Source organism: Rhipicephalus sanguineus, chromosome 3 (genome assembly GCF_013339695.2).
Source record: "Rhipicephalus sanguineus isolate Rsan-2018 chromosome 3, BIME_Rsan_1.4, whole genome shotgun sequence".
Taxonomy (NCBI): domain Eukaryota; kingdom Metazoa; phylum Arthropoda; class Arachnida; order Ixodida; family Ixodidae; genus Rhipicephalus; species Rhipicephalus sanguineus.
In genome coordinates, this window is record NC_051178.1 from 152,960,547 (window position 1) to 152,977,323 (window position 16,777).

The 16,777-nt window shown below is 44.1% G+C and overlaps 1 protein-coding gene across 4 annotated transcripts in view; it reads right to left on the reverse strand.

Moving 5' to 3' along the window:
• The window catches only part of LOC119387472 (zinc finger protein 532), a 41,818-nt gene that overhangs the window by 23,917 nt on the left and 1,124 nt on the right, over positions 1-16,777 (reverse strand). Inside the window, exons 1-5 of one of the 4 annotated variants that reach the window (XM_037654866.2) lie at positions 15,940-16,446; positions 15,180-15,224; positions 13,490-13,819; positions 10,518-10,652; positions 2,393-2,602 (exon numbers count right to left, since the gene is read on the reverse strand). In XM_037654866.2, coding sequence (XP_037510794.1) covers positions 2,393-2,602; positions 10,518-10,652; positions 13,490-13,819; positions 15,180-15,224; positions 15,940-16,047 — 828 coding nt within the window. In that variant the 5' untranslated portion in view covers positions 16,048-16,446. Of the gene's footprint in view, positions 1-2,392; positions 2,603-10,517; positions 10,653-13,489; positions 13,820-15,179; positions 15,225-15,939; positions 16,447-16,777 lie in introns of those variants that run through there. The other 3 variants (XM_037654864.2, XM_037654867.2, XM_037654865.2) reach the window with 3 other exon arrangements.

Genomic DNA, 16,777 nt, shown 5'->3' on the forward strand with positions numbered 1-16,777 from the left:
GGGCGTTGCTGCGGTTTATTTGGCAAACCGGACTGAACGAAAAGTTATGACTGGTCTCACACACTGCTTTTAGATGGTGACTTTGTAGTGTCGTTACCGACTCTCTCCTTCTGTTTCATTCTTTCGTACCCTCTTTCCCCAGTACAGGGTAGCCAACCGGAGTATATTCCTGGTTAACCTCCCTGTCTTTCCTCTACCTCTCTCTCTCTCTCTCTCAAGCTCTGCTTACCTGCAGATTTGTAACAATAAGAATACTTTACGGTGACCTAAAAGAGAAAACGAATATATTTAAGTCAAATAGCAATGTGGCTCCGCATTGAACAATCAAATTGAATAAGTATACAGGGTGTTTCACGTATGTAGAGCCAAATATTAAAAAATAAACAGGTGGTTAACCGCCGCTTAATGAAAACCAAAGATATTTAGTTTACCGTCATGTGGCGCTCGTTATATGGTATGTTTTGTACTAAGCTGAACTGGTTACTTAAATATGGTCAATTATGCGACATTTTTAATATTGACTTTAGCGCCAGCTGCGCTTTGACACATCGTAGAGCGCATTTAAAAACGACCAATCCATCCTTTTTTGGCTGCGTACATGCGGCGTGGTGAATTTTTGCGTGCTTTTAAAGAAAGCCCGCGAAATATGAAATAAAACCACGTTCGCAGGCAGTTAAAAAATAAGATCGAAGACGAGAGCGTACTTTGCAGCAGGTTACAAAAGACATGTTACAATAAACAGACGGGTGAAAAACTATGCAGATGACTAGGTAATGTACGGGATGCAAACGGAGGACAGCAAAGAAAGCACTTGTGCTAACAATCAATTTATCATTAAAAGAACTTCACGAATAATTTAGCAGGAAGAACAAAGACAAAGTACGGCAAAATATTCCCTGTTACGCAAATGCTTGTTCTATTGCATCTAACGTCGGCAGCGATAGTGGGACGGTTGTTAGAATTTCCTTTGCATGTAAGTCAATCTCATTGTACTAGTGTTGTAAGTCAAGCTTACAACCACAAGATCTTTTAAATCGCTGATGTGTGAAAGCTGCGAGACGCAAATAAAGCAGCCCAATTCTTGCATTCTTGAGACTTTGCAACGAAGCACCACGCAAGATAAACTTCGATAGCGACAGTATAGCGGCATCATAATTTGTGCGAAAGACGCCGCGCGCATTGGAGTACGCAGCAGAGTGCAGTGGCTGTGAACACGTGTCATGACATCAACACAACTAAAAAGAAATAAAACGAGAGAAAAAAATAAAAGGTAGGCTGCGCATGGACGTTTGCACGCTTGTTTTTGTCGAGATGGCTCGAGTGCCATCACGTGACTCTGCTACACCAATACGGACGCCTAAACTTCATCGCATGTGCTCACTGGAGCACTCTGGCGGAAATATACAAAAATGTGACTGGCGGTTAGTTTTATTCAGGTGGCTTAGTGGCAGCAATATCAGCTTGAGAACCGGAATTCTGGTCGACGTTTATTGTTTCGCAGGGTGGTGTTTCTATAGCAGTATCTGGTATCTTAAGATACACGATACAATATTGAATGTATTGGAAATACAGATACAGATACTCGTTTTGCGAGACGTATTGCGATACAGATACAAGATACCCTAAGACTATCTAAGATAGTATCTAAGATACATGTATCTTCGATACTGCCCAGCACTGGTGTGCACCAATGCCTTCGCATTGTTAAGCCACTGACATGTCTGAAGGACCTGTCAGTGCAGAACTGTACTTGATTGTAGGAAAACTTTGTTGATCCGCCTTTATTTTCTTTAATCGCTTCACGATCTTAAAGAACATGGATCCCTGCAACAGTTCCTAAGGAAAAACAAAAGAAATCCTTTAGTTCATTGACTCTTGATCACATGCTAGAGACAGTCATCTTTAGTACCCATGCTTGAGCAGCACAATTTAATTGTGTTTTAATAAAAGTGTGGTGTGCCCCTACAAAAAAAATTGAAGCGGCTTCACTGACTTAACGTCGCGAAGACTGGTTAAACAGTGGAGCTTGGCATCGCATTGGCAGGTGGGATCTGTATCGGTACAAACGAGGCCTTACACATTTTCCTCCCGCTTTCCCAACAAACTTTCTTCCACAAAGTCTCTCTTTTCTCTCTCTTTCTTTATTTCTTCCTTTCTCTCCCCATGGCACATACGCTTTTACACACAGACTTCTTCATTTTTAGTGGACCAGTGGTGAGTAGTCGAGCTTGTCCCACTTCTGTGGCGCATACCCGCTAGGAACTGCGAATGCTCCCCGAAAAATAACCTCGGCCTTAAACAGCTCTGCTGTTAAAAAAAAAAGACGCGTTTTAGAAGAAGTTCAAGAACACTTTCTTTTTTTCTTTCCGTTGAGCGACCACATGTTGCTTACCTCGCAGCGTAGGCCACACTCGGGGCAGACGAAGGGGCGTCGCTGAGTGTGTAGCCTTCTGTGTGCACGAAGAGCGCACTCTGAAGTGCACAGCATTGGGCAGTTTGAGCAGCGGATGAGATTGCCTCGTGACGGGTGAAAGTGGGCCTCCCGGGAGGCCTCGTCCTCGAGGTTCATATAACATTCGGAGCAGATGACGCTCTGAAGGACCTGCACCCCATGCAGCAGAAGAGGGGAAAAAAATTCTAATGAGGATAAATGCAAGGAACAAAAAAGGACATGCGTCAAAACAGAGTACTCAGTTCTTATACAGTAGACTCCTGTTAAACAAAAGCTGAAGAGACCAGGAAAATATGTTTCATTTAACAGGAGTTTCGTTTACTGAGAGATGAAAAGGGGTGCGGAATTCAAGCACAAAACCATCATGTTAGAGGCAGTTGTTCCATTTAAGCAGCAATTTCATTTAAGAGAGTTTTGTTTATTGAGAGTCTACTGTATCTCTGTTCCTTGCGTCAAATGGATTTTTCGAGCAGACGTGCTTGCACTGACTGATCGACAGTTCGTTCAAGAATGCTATAACGACCAGTGAAAAGACAAGAGTTTTCTAAATAGTGAGCACTGCATTTTCTTTTTGTGTGTACAAAAGGCAAGTTTCTCACAAATAATGTAATGCCCAAATTCTAGGCCTTGTGCGAATATTCGAGCACTTCGAATATTCGAAGAATACGGTATTCGAATTCGCTTCGATTCGAATTTAAATTATTGGAAATTTCAAAGTATTCGAAATGAACGAATAGGTGTATATTAGTCCGCATGTAACCCCCCCCTGTAAAGGTGGTTTCACTGCAGTGTCTGTACCGTGCATACACCTTTCAGAGAAAATCCGCACTGCCGCGAAGCCTCACTTCAAAGTCAAGTGAACATGTATTACTCGCATCGATTCATCATTTTATAAGTTTAAAAGCTTGTTATACCGGCTTATATGTTCTAAGTATAGTAAATTTTAAAACCTAACATATTTTACAGCTCATCACTTGCATTTTACCAAAAGTCAAATCCTGTTACTATTCAAAGTTGCTTCCACTTCTTTTGAACCAAAGAGAATTACATTTGCACATACCTTGTTTCAACTTTAATAAATTATTGTGAAGGTTATTTGGGTCATGACAAATATGCTCATTTTTCTTTATAATATGTGATATATACTATTCGAATTTGATTCGAAATTATTCGAACAAATTGCTACTCGCTTCGTACCTAAAATTTGCTATTCGCACAAGCCTACCAAATTCACATTAAGAAAGCAATTCGTTTGTAAAGGCATTTTCTCAATTCTGAAATATACAAATTGTTCCTGGTTCCCTTAGCTTTCGTTTCAGTATGCATATCAGTTTAGTGCACCATGTATTGCAGTTTCCAGAGCTCATCAGCCTAACGGCCTCGGCAGCTGTGCCACTGACAAAGCAGTCACTTGAAGGCATAAAACTAAGATAAAACTTCCTCGTGTAACAGAAGGGGTTTTTTCTCTTTCATCTTTGTTTTCTCAAAGAAAATCTTGCAATTTCTTCTTTTCTACATCTTTTGGTTGGTGTTGAGCAGGGTCCAGAGGTAAAAAGGGGGTGAGAAGGAGGCGTGTCCTTGTGCAACATCATCATATTCAAATATGTATTGAACTACTTTTTTTTTATAAATGCCAGTTGGTCAAAATAGGTGCTTCTGGAAAGTTCTGGGACTGCTGGGTTGTCTTTTCGGTGTTCAGGGAAGAGAATGAAGCTGTTTACACATGCGATATCCACAGAGTGAAAAAAAAAAACAGTTTTCGACGAACGTATGCACTTTCTGAGAAAGTTGTTTATGCCAATGATTTGGCCAGTGATAATCTGGCTGTCCGCCAGTACAGTTGGAGTCGCAACACTTCAATGAAACTCATCTAGACGATCATCCCAATAAGTTTCAGCATCTCTAGTGCGAGTGACTTCCTCCCAGGAGCTGTCACGCTTAAAGTACGTATCCCTAGCCAAAATGTTGATCCAGGAGTATTTTATAGTGTTGTCACACAAAGTGGTGATAACATCAGTTGTAAAAAATAAAAATAAAAGATCCAGCGCTCATCAGAACCGACACATGTTGATCTGCAGCGCTGCTCCAACATGGGCGCCTGGTACCCTCATGGGCAAAAGCATAGCACGGCACAGTGCATTTGGTGAAATATATTGACCATACATTGTTGAGTCCTTAAGACCAAAAATAAAACCACAGTCATCAAGAATGGAGCACATTTTCTTTTTATATACAGCGTGAAGTCGAAAACAAACTGACATGCGAGTGCCTGTTGAAGTTTGAGGCACCTGAGCTGGCATATCTTTCTCAAAACTAAAATCAGATGATCCCACATCGTTACCCAAGTCATCACCACTGCTGGGGTCCAAGAAATCAGCAGCAGAAGCGGCCCAAGTGCTCACAACAGCAGTCAGCGTTTGAGGGGCAACGGTGATCTCTTGCACAACTCTAAACCACCTTCGGTTCAAGTTTCACTTGCTGTAGGGCCAGAGCATGCAAAACATAAACAAACGAAACTGAAACTGAAAGAGCAGTGGCCACTGAGCATGCCAGATGGTGTTTGTTGTTGTAAGGAGCTGGATTTACTTTTTGCAGGAGATTTAAGTCATCGGACATCCGTGTCCGATGGCCTATGGCGCTTTCAGTACTCTTTCAGTACTCTACGGCGCGTACTGAAAGAGTAAAATGTAGAACTGTGCGAATAGCAAAATTTCGGGTGCGAAGCGAATTCGAATAATAAAGATTGAGTGCGAATCGAATCGAATAATTCGAAGTGAAATTACAGAAAAAGTTGCAGAGAATCCCTAAGTATGTTCTTGTGAGATTGCAACATGAAAGTGTTTCTTTTCGCTAGGTTGATGAAGCGCTGGTGGGGTCATATTTCATAGTTTTCTTTCTTATCAAGAGTGAGGCAATGTAGAGGCCGAATTGTATTTATGTACATGATTTGGTGCAACAAAAGTGTTGCCGACAACACATTACACGTGATAGGCAGAGATGCCATTTCCTCAGCCTCTCCTCCTCTTTCAACTGCTGCGAAAGGCCAACTGATGTGGCGGACAAGGATATGCTCCCTTCAAGTCCGGAGTTCCAAATCTGCCTCGTAGACGTCGATATATAAGAACATCTGAAATTTTGGATGCTAAAAAGCTTCGGCGTCCGATTTTTCGGACTTCCTGCCCAAATTTCAGGTCCAAAACAGCATTAATTGAGCCCCCAACTCTGCCACATCTTTCATCTCCATATTGGAACCAGCGTTTTCTTGAGTTAATACATTTGCGACCGTAGCGGAGCTTGAAAGGCAGCTTTGCCGCAATACGGGGTTGTGATGAGTTGAAGCATATTGAAAATCTAGGGACCACTTCCAAATGGACGTTGACTGTCTCTTGGCGAAGTTCGACCGTAACGGAGCTTGAGAGGCAGCTTTGCCGCAATACGGGGGTGTGATGAGGTGAAGCATATTGAAAATCTAGGGACCATTTCCAACTGGACTTTGTCTCTTGGCTAAATTCGACCGTAACGGAGCTTGAAAGGTAGCTTTGCCGCAATACGAGAGTGTAATGAGTTGAAGCATATCAAAAATCTGAAGGGGTCACTTTCAACCGGACGTTGACTGCATTTGCCTTTGGGAAGTTCGAATAGTAAAATTTCAGTGCGAATCGAATCAAATAGCAAACAATATTCGAAAAATATTCGAAATTTCGAATATTCACACACCCCTAGTAAAATGGCTTAATATGAAAATAAACATAGGGAATTAAAATTCTGGTACAGGTCAAACATTCATATAATGTACGTCAATTCAAAGAAATACACTTTGTAACAAGCCACTTCCATTTCCCTGGCTCCATTCAGCCAAGCAAGTTTGCACCACAGTTATGATTTACCCAAATTCTTGTGCATTGTATACACACACTTGGTCTTCCTGATACAGTCGATCCCGGGTATATCGAACTCGGATATATCGAATTATTGGCTATATCGAACAACTGAAAAATCCCCTTGAAAAACCTATGTAAAAGTATAGGGCACGTGTGCACGTATATCGAACACTCGTACGCCGACGGATTCGATATATCGAACGCTGCGCCACGCCGGAGCCGTGATAATGACCGCAATTCGGTCGCGTTCCAAAAAAGTTGCGGACCCTCTTCATGCGCGCGCGTCGAAAATGTGACCGCGTCCACACACTCAAGCATGCAATCGCCAAAAGCATAGCCTTCGAGATCCATTTCCGTCGGCGCCTCATGCAGCGGTGGCTACTTCAGATCTCGAAGGCCATGCCTTTGCGAACTGTACACCCCTGGCGTTATTTTTTTCGTCCTTTTTTCTTTTACCAATGTTGCGGCTGCCTGCTGCGAAAGCCCAAGTGCCATTGCCATCGCCGAGAGCATGTTTCGACAGCATGTGCTGCAGGTTGCTTTGTTGGTTATGCGTAGCGTGCTGCGATAGTGTCTTCTCGCCGCTCCGACTTCCGACTTGTGCTTGCTTGCGCGCGACCAAGGTGTGCGCGGTATCTGTCGACCCTGATCGCCATGGACGCGAAGAAGCGGAAGAACTTGGATTTGGCGACCAAAACCGACATCATTCGGCGCGTGGAGGCTGGAGAAAAAAGTCGTCGGTCGCAGATGCATTCGGCATTCCTCGGAGCACGCTGAGCACGATTCTGCGGAACAAAGCCGATGTAAAGGCGAAGGCTGCCCAGTCGTGCCGTTCTCAGGCTTGTCGTGTGCATGTTCCTGCGTACGACAATGTTGAGAAAGCGCTGTACGCCTGGTTTTTGGAGACTCGGGCGAAAAACATTCCGATTGACGGCCCGATGCTGATGGAAAAAGCAAAGTGGTTTGCTGCGGCCTTGGGGGTTGACGGCTTCACTGGTGGCAACGGCTGGCAGCAGCGCTTCAAGACTCGCTACGGCATCGTTGGAAAGACCCTGTCCGGCGAAAGCGGCGCGACAAACAGCCAGGACACGGAGAAGTGGCTCTCCGAAGAGTGGCCGAACATTCGCGACAACTTTGCGCCGTCGGATATTTACAACGCCGACGAAACGGCGCTGTTCTGGCAGATGTTGCCTAACAAGACGTTGGACTTGAAAGGGACTTCGTGCCATGGGGGAAAGATGAGCAAAGTGCGCGTCTCGATTTTGCTCGCGGCGAACATGGATGGCTCCTGCAAGCTGCGGCCGTTCGTTATCGGCAAGAGCAAGTCGCCGTGCTGCTTCAAGAACGCGAAGAGCCTCCCAGTCCGATACGCGTTCAATAAGAAAGCGTGGATGACGCGGGACCTGTTTTCCGAATGGATTCGCGCATGGGATGCCGAATTGGAGAAATCAGATCGAAACATTTGCCTTCTGGTGGACAATTGTTCCGCGCACCACGTCGTGAGCCAGTTGAAAAGGATAACGGTCAAGTTTTTGCCGCCCAACACCACGGCAAGGTTGCAGCCTCTCGACCAAGGCATCATTAAAGCATTAAAGGTCGGATACAGGCGACGTCTGGTGCAACGGCTCCTGATAAACCTTCGGTTGGGGGCCGAACCGAAAATCGACCTCCTTGGAGCGATCCAGATGATGACTGGGGCATCGAATGACGTGAAAAAAACCACAGTCGTAAACTGCTTTCGTAAAGCTGGATTTCTAGCGTCACCTGACGACTTCGAAAGCGACATCACAGCAGACGACGACATGGGGTGCCTCGAGAATGACTTTCGCCAACTCTCGGCATTTCCGGGTGCCATCGCCGATGGGGCCACTGCAAGCGATTTCGTCGGCGCTGATGACGACGTGCAAGCAGTTTCGGACCTCACCGATGCTGAAATCGTGGCCGACGTCGCTGGTGCCGATGAGGCGGACCTCAGCAGCGATGATGATGCTGACGACGCCTCGAAGAAACCCTGCGCCACTGCAGAACTTGCGTCGGCATTCAGCCTCATTCGCCGCTGTTGTGGCGCAATGGAAGGCGCAGGACTTGGCTATCTGGAGGGCCTCAGCAATATTGAGGATGGCCTCATGAAATTCATGGCTGACAAAAAGAAGCAATCCAAGGTCACGGACTTTTTTCATGCCAAATAAAGTGCGGCTGTTTTCGTGTATTCTTTTGATATTCTGCGCAAGTCGGCAAGCTCCTGCTTGGCACAGACTCTGGAAACCGCTCCGAGACTCGCCGCGTTACAAGGTAACACTTAAATGGACATATTTTATATTTCGAATTATCGATATATCGAACTATTTCGCGATCCCCTTCGAGTTCGATATATCCGGGATCGACTGTAAATGAAAAATCGATCGGCATTGGTTGAGAGAGAATTCTTTGCAGGCAACCTTTAGTGGGAAAACATTGCCAACAGGTGGCAAAAAACATTGTCAAGCGAATGGAATGAAACGCACCACCACGCTATCCCATTTGTTGCATGAAAATGCCAACGGGTGGCAAAAAGCATTGTCAAACGAATGGAATGAAACGTACCACCATACTATCCCATTTGTTGCATGAAAATGAGCTCTCTCAACACCATCTCTCAACAATGCTGCGAGCGATGCTGTCAGTTGGAAAGTTTCATCCCCTGCACACTCACCTTTCACCAGTTTCACTACAATTCACTGGCTTTGCTCAATCACTAACTCGCACTAACTGCAAGCACTAAGAGAAAATCCTGCCTAGCTTTTGACTAGCTTTTTGGCTATGCTTTTGTGTTTTATGTTTCAGTGAAGAAATAGTAGAATAGCCTGTTGGGAATTGAAGGGTGGTGATAGCGTGACAGTCTACGACGACATTTTCCTCACTCAGGGGCGAGTAGATTTTAATTGTGCTAAGAGTATGTAGACAATTAAAAAATGTCTTTCCCTGTAACTAAGCATTCTCTTGGCACAAAACAAGCACTGCGAGATTTCTGAAACTGTATTCTAACAGTCCACAGGGACTTCATGTTTACGCATAACACCCATTAAAAAAAAAAGCTGCTTTCAATTTTGCTTTGGCAACTACTGTGTAGCGAGGGACATTAATCCATGGTGCGTCGAGAATGTGAATAGTGGTATCTCGGCTATGGCGGGGGTGCGCTTGGAAAAACTGTCTAACATGTCAGGCGCACCACTCACACAAATAAGAACTACAGAAGATTCTCAGTAAATGGAAATCTCTTAAACAGAACTGCTGCGTTAAATGGAACAGACTCTAACACGACTGGTTTTGTACTTGAACTGTGCACCCCTGTTCATCTCTCTGTAAAATGAACAGCTGTTAAACGGAACACATTTTCCTGGTCCCTTCAGGTTCCATTTAACGGGAGTCTACTGTATTTTCACAGCTTAAAGGTGTGACAGTATGTGTATCACAGTAGATTAAAGGGCCCCTAAAACCACCCAGAGGTCGAAATTTAGCTGTGCTGTTGCAGTTCTGCAGAAGCCTTCAACAAACACACAGCCACGAGAATTTTTCGAAACGGTGCCGTAATAGCGGAGTTACACGCGTGTGATGACCCAAAAGCAGCTTCCGCTCGCTTCATTCTTTCCTTCGCTAAGCTCCGTTCATTGGCTCGTCTCTCCTCCTGGCCGAGTGCTCCTCCTCATCATGCCAGGAGGAAGAGCGGCGAGTGCACGCACCTACGAGCAGACAAACAGGTTCTTTTTGTGGATGACATGACCAAAGGCAAATGATGACGTCATGGCCAATACTAGGGATTTCGAAAGGCCTAGAAGGAACAAGGGAATGTTTCTTGGAATTTGTGGCATGCCCGTGGCGCGTAGTGCTGCTGAATTCGTCACTGTTCATCGTGACAACATTCTGAACTCGATGCGCGCCGTTTACTTAAAATGTTAAAAAGTTATCGGAAGTGATTTGGGGCCCTTTAAATCAACAACATTTCTCACACTATGCTATCTCACAATTCATGTGAGCAGGAAATCAGGTTTTCTGAAAATTTAAACAAAGAAATGTTTCACGAAATAAAACTGTAAGCATATTTATGTATGTTTGCTTTTATGCGTTTAGGTATATGTGCACATATTTTCCCCCACGTGATACAGAAGTTAAACCAACACAACACCTTCATATAGTACAACACATACCTTTTCAAGGACTGTCATTGGCACATCAGACTGCGACCCAGTGCTGTCGGCCTCCTCACTAAGTTCCACAGGAACCAATGTTTCACTAGGTGGCAGTGCTGACAGGGTGGCACAAGAAGCGGCAATACGACAACCCTGGGGAAAAAAAAAATGAGAGGACACTTAAGCTTCGCATTTAAGAGTGCAATGCAATAGCATTTCGAGCCTTGTTTGCATCACCTCGATTGCTTGCCATGCTTCACTTTTCAGTGGATACTTCAACCATGCCGTGAGGAAAGCAACATCTGTGCACGTTACATTTACCATTGTAAACTCTGTTGGGGTGCCTACTGCAAATACACTTGCGAAGCACCTAATAGGTGTGTGTAAGTCAATATGCGCACTTACATAGCTGCAAACCTTGGTGTGATGCCTTTTGCAGACTTTTCTAATGGGTGGGCAGCTTTAAATCACTAACTCATGCGATTCAGATGGCGTGATTCCATGCTCCTGCCATGCAATAATACGACTGTTAACGAGACTTCTCACCCAGCATGACGTCTGTATAGGGTCTTCTTCCGAAGTAGTTTCAAGCACTGGCATGACTCTGTGGTAGGACACTTGACTGCCACCCATAATGTCTGGGTTCGATTCCGGCTTGAGCCCCGATTTTTATCCTTTGCCTCCACTGGGATTTTCCGCTCACGAAAAATGCAGTCTACAATCCGTTTTTGGCGACAAAGGCTCTTTACCACTATCAATAAACAAGTGTTCTTCAGAAGCATGTGCCAAGGTGTTGCTAAAATAATGCAGAAGTGGCTAACTATAATGTCTATCAGAAATCATGCAGCTTCTTCTAAATGTAAAAGCAACACTGTTTATTCGCCGAAACTGTTTCACAAAAGTAACCTGTCACTCCTGATTAACAAACGGCAAATTTTATTACAATAATGATGTCCAATCAAATATACAAAGAATATTTCAGAGTGCACATGAAGATGCAGGTCAACAATAGACAGCACAACAGTTACAACTTCCTTTTAGGCACCCATGGTAAAAATAATGCTGTTAATGAAGCAATAAGGCTAACGAGCTTAGTGAACCCTTATGATCAAGAAACAATATGACAAACAAGGAGAATACAAAGTGGGAACAGTGGCTTTTGATTTCTGCAATGTTAGCAAGACATCTCTACACTTCTCTAGTTCTTTGCAGAAATGCAAAGAAAGCTTTTACTACTAACTTTCTCGTGCTTGGAAACACGCCCATCCAATATTCTTGGGCTGACGCCCAGCAAGCCCTCGACAAAAATTGCAAATTCATAGCCCTAGACATGGGAAACATGCTGGAAAAGACATCCATGTACTATGTACTATTCCACAGAATCTCAGCTGCTGTTATCAAATGCAGCAATAACTTGAAGCATTTCAGTCCGAAGCAGAGGAAGATCTTAGAACGTGGATCGAACATTCCCGGCTTCAAGGCTGAGCCGACGTGTTTGTTAGCCACTCTTGCCGTGATCGCAGGAACTTTCAAATAAATATGGATGTGGTTGCCTTGTTGCTAACCCCCAGTGTCAAATAAACTAGGAGCAGCATGAAGGTTCCAACCAGTTTTAATTAGCTTTGCTAAATATTTCAGTGTGTACAGCATGAAAAAGATTGCGTATGCTTGCCCTAATATCACTAATAATATCCTACACTACCGACATGACCCTAGTCATGCCTTCGTAACATTTGTGCCTTACAATTGCCAACTGGCCAATCATTGTAGCATTGCTGTTTGGCAAAGCCCTCCATGGCTTACCATTTAGTTAATGGCTGGCTTCAAAACTAAATATAGTGAAATTGGTTAGATATATCTAACTTTTCCTGGGCCAGTTAAGCTCCAGTGCCCAGCAGCCACATTAAGGCTTGCTGTCGTCAGGGTGACATTTAGACGCTTCAGGCAGTTACCTTTTGTTCCACACAAACAAACAATGAGACTAATAAGAATGAAAATGGGGCGTATTTTTCATATCAATAAGTCGGCACAACTTAATAACTACCATCGGAGTGTATCAATGATCTCATGGTAACAAGATGGTTTAACAAAACTTGAAATTCGGTGAGATGGTGCATAGCTGATGGGAAATTTAGTGCACAAAAACAAGACAATTCACCAGAACGTCCTGTCTCTCTTGCTCTGGTGAATTGTCTTGTTTATGCGCACAAAATTTCCCATCATGGTAATGAGAGTAGGGGCAGTAAGAAAAATTTCGCCATGAGGACTAGGACTAAAAAAACACATTTTTTAAACTTGCAAACCAACCTCAAGAAGGAACCAGCAAGTTGAATGTTTGGCAAAGCAGTAGCGTTTTACAACAGTGGGTGTTTTCACCATACCACTCTGCTGTTACTGCTATGTTGTTTTAGTTACCATGAAAGCACTAATGAAGCACAGATAATGAGAACTAAAATGCTGTGATTATACTCGGTTACAACTAAGAAAAAATTGTCAGCTCCACCCACAGTATTTGCGGGGCATCTGCCCTTCACCTGTGAAATACAGTCGTCCTAGCTGGTTTCTGCTAAAACCGTAAGTACTTTTCCTTGGCTAATGTAGATACCATGCATATTAAGAGTTAAAGGTTCGTCGTTACTACCTAAAACATTATGTTTTGCCGAGCAGTGATGTTAGAATCCCCCACGAGTACATTCAAGTTTCCGACCTGAAACCCGCGACACAAATGTATGTCTGTATGGGAAAGTCAGCTATCTGGAACTCTCGGGAAGTGTTGGAAATGAGTAAGCGCTATTGGATGGAGTGTTTATGCAAATTCTTTGTGGGAGGGACAGCGATGGCTCTGGGCAGAGCTGACATTTTTTCTTAGGCTGTAACAGACTATAGTAGCATGAAATGCAATGAGTCAATGTAACAGTCAATAACCTACATTCTACCTACTTCTTTGTATAGGCTGACATCAAGCTTGGAGATAAATGTTGACAACACACCTGTGCTCGCATTATGAGGGTGCAGCGGTTGAATGCCAGATGGCAGGCACTGCACTTGCGGCACGGCAGCCGTGCCAGGAATGAGCGACGAGACAGGTGGCGTCGAAGGCTACGCGAGGTTGAGTAGGAGTCCGCACAGATGGGACACTCAAAGCTATGACCTTTGCTCCCGTGGCCCGAATCGGCAGGTCCGTTCTCTTCGCACTTTGTACCAACATATCTCGGGTGCGGATCCGCCGACCATTCGCGTAGAAAGTCGTCCAGTGTGACATGAACGCCGCTGTCCAGAGATCCATCTCCATCGACCACGGATGCCAGATGCACGGTCCTCTGAAATTATGTCAAATGGTAGCTCGCAAAAGCACAGAAGAAGAAGAAACTAGAGCAGGCATCAACACAACTGTGTTTATTAGTTAAGAAACTTTAACAAGTTTCAAATAATCTAAAAGAGCTTTTTAAAGGAGTACTGACATGAATTTTAAAATTTTTTTGGGTTGTTGCTCTAAATGAAAGCACGGGTGTCGAGAACCCTAAAAAGAGTGTCGTGGTGCCTGGGGATGCATTGCATATATTTTTAATACCGCTTCTTTCAACCAGCAGTTTCAGTTTCGGTTTCGAGAGGGCGGCTTCATAGTGACGTGTCAAGTCGGCCCGTGACGTCACGGGCAGACTGCAACCCATGAAATATGCACCTGCTGTCCTTTGCTGTCAGTCGAACGTGGTTCATGATGAGTGAACTGTCGTCCAGTGCCTCCGACAGCGATTTCTGTGATTTAGGCTGCATGCAGAACCCAGATTTCGCAAACCAAGTGAGCTGACTTGAAACGTCATAGGGCTCTCCATGCGGTGAAGCTGCCTTGCAGATGCTGGGAGATGAAAACTTTAAAATCAAACTTAAATATTTATACGTGTTTCCCGGATGCGGTGTGGGGAGAGCGTTAACACTACATGCCAAGGAAACCAAAAACGTCCGTTTTGCTGCACTTCAAAATCGTGTCAGTACTCCTTTAAGCTGAGCATTTCTGGGTAGCTTTATTGTATCCTAGTTCAAGTTGATTTGCTCCTTGATGAAATGTTGCATCTCTCATGAAGTTACGCATGTATTAGACATATAGACGTCAATGCTCATGCTTTGGTGCTTTCTCATGTCTGTCCATCTGTTGCAGCACATAATTTCCATGATGACATCTACCATAACCTTAACATTGGCCCAAGTGAGCAAGAACATCTAAAGTGAAAGTATACAGGTTTGTTATAAAGCCATTAGAGCACAAGGCAGCAAAAGAAGATGCATATATAATTAATGAATAGAAACTCTGGTATTCTTATATAGCAAGTGCACAATACTGGTGCAGCAATGAAAGCAAGGAGGCACATTCAACTTTCAACAAAGATTTTGTGACAAGCAGTCATAACAATTCCAATGTCACTTCTTCCTGGTTGTCCACTTTACCTAATAGATTTCACAAACAATTAGACTGTGCAATTACACCAAATGTGTAAATGCAATCCAAAACTGTTGCTGCACATTTTTACTACTCAATTAATGAGAAGATCACAGTTGCTGCCACCACACTTTTACGACGAGCTATGAAGTTATATGAAATTCTGTTATAAAGGTTACATGCTGAAGACCAGCTTCAGTAAGTTTAGTCACCAAAGTTATGACAACAAGGTCAAGAATCCAGACCTTGTTCAACACAAAAGTGTCCTTGGCTAGGCCTCCGACAATTTCCTGCAAAAAATGTGACCTGCATCATTGCAGGATCACATTTCAACTGCTATGGAGAATTGAAATCTTCAAGTTGCAAACCAGTTAGTGAGATGTCCACACAATGCAGCCTCGTAAAGTGCTCTTTGGACTTGTACTTTGATCGTTCCCTCATCTCGTGCTTCACGCATTCACTGATACGTTTCTTGTTGTCATCCCTTTTCCACTTGTCTTACACAAGACCGCTTCACTGCTAAGACTGAAATTTTCAATCAAGATGGGCACTAACTAGCATAACTGGTGGTGCGCAGTTGAGTCAACCTTATACGGCTCGACGCAATCAATCTTATTGCAAATGTCCCAAGAATGCCTATACTTTCTTACATTCGCTTACACTGGTTCCACAATCAAACAGCCCTAAAAAGTTTATTTTCTACGCCAATAATTGGAATCTGTCTCTTCGACAGTACGCTAGGGTATCAGTAGGAAACTGGATAGCGGCAAATCGCCACATCAACCATTTCAGATCAATTTTAAGATGATCACATATCCGACCATTATGAAGTTTGTCGAGGTGGCAAATTTAGGATGGTACTGTCTGAACTATTTCACTGCACTACAGCGCCCACTGTGATCACGCGTTGGATATTTACACGGAACAATTAAAAATAAGCGTTCCGCTGCATGAAAACATGACGAGTAGAAATGTAACGCAACAGGTGCTTCATTTGCTACGAACCTTGCACGAGGAGTTGTTCGCTCGGGCGTTCGATCTTGCCAGAGTTGTAACTTTCACGACGTTGTTATTTGTCTTGACTGCAATGGGAACTGCGCTCACTTTTTCCATAGCGACGGCTATTACACGCTACTGGGTACTGCAGGCTCTATCCAAAATTCATTAGCAAACAGTGGCCTACGATTGATCATCGAATGCACTCGCAACAGATGTTGCATTGACAGTGGCGTCAATTTAAAAGGATCGAGCACGATCGGAAGACCAACAACATGGTTCTCTTCTGCAGAGGATTCGAGCTATATTTTAGTTCACTATAAGCGAGACGCAGTGAAAGCGTGCAACAGCGGCGCGCATTAGACTGATCGCGGAATCGTCATGCCGCAATGCAAGCTACATGGAAGAAGCACGAAACGACCGCCGGCTACCACTGCATGCGTAAAAACGCGGCAAAACTTCGCGCACTTCGAAACATGACCACGGCTCAAGACCGCGCGAGCTGCCATGCGCGTTCCGCTACTGAAAGCCTTGCAGGTGGCCCCAATACTTTGCCTCCTTCATAACGATCCAGGTGGTGCAACCAGTCGGTCGAATGTGCCACTGAATGAACGTTAGCGAATTTGTTCGTATAGAAAGAAAAGTGGGTCGGAGCGTCAAATAGTTCTAGACTTAAGAACAAAAGTTACAACAAAAGTTCTTTGTAGAAATCACGTAGAAATAACTGACCGAGCCACTATTAGAACAACGTCGATCGAGACAAGCGTAGTCGCGCCAAGGTCATACCTTGGTCGCGCTGTCGTTGCTGTCGTAAGCATTTTCCTCCTTTCCATTCAACCAGCGAACG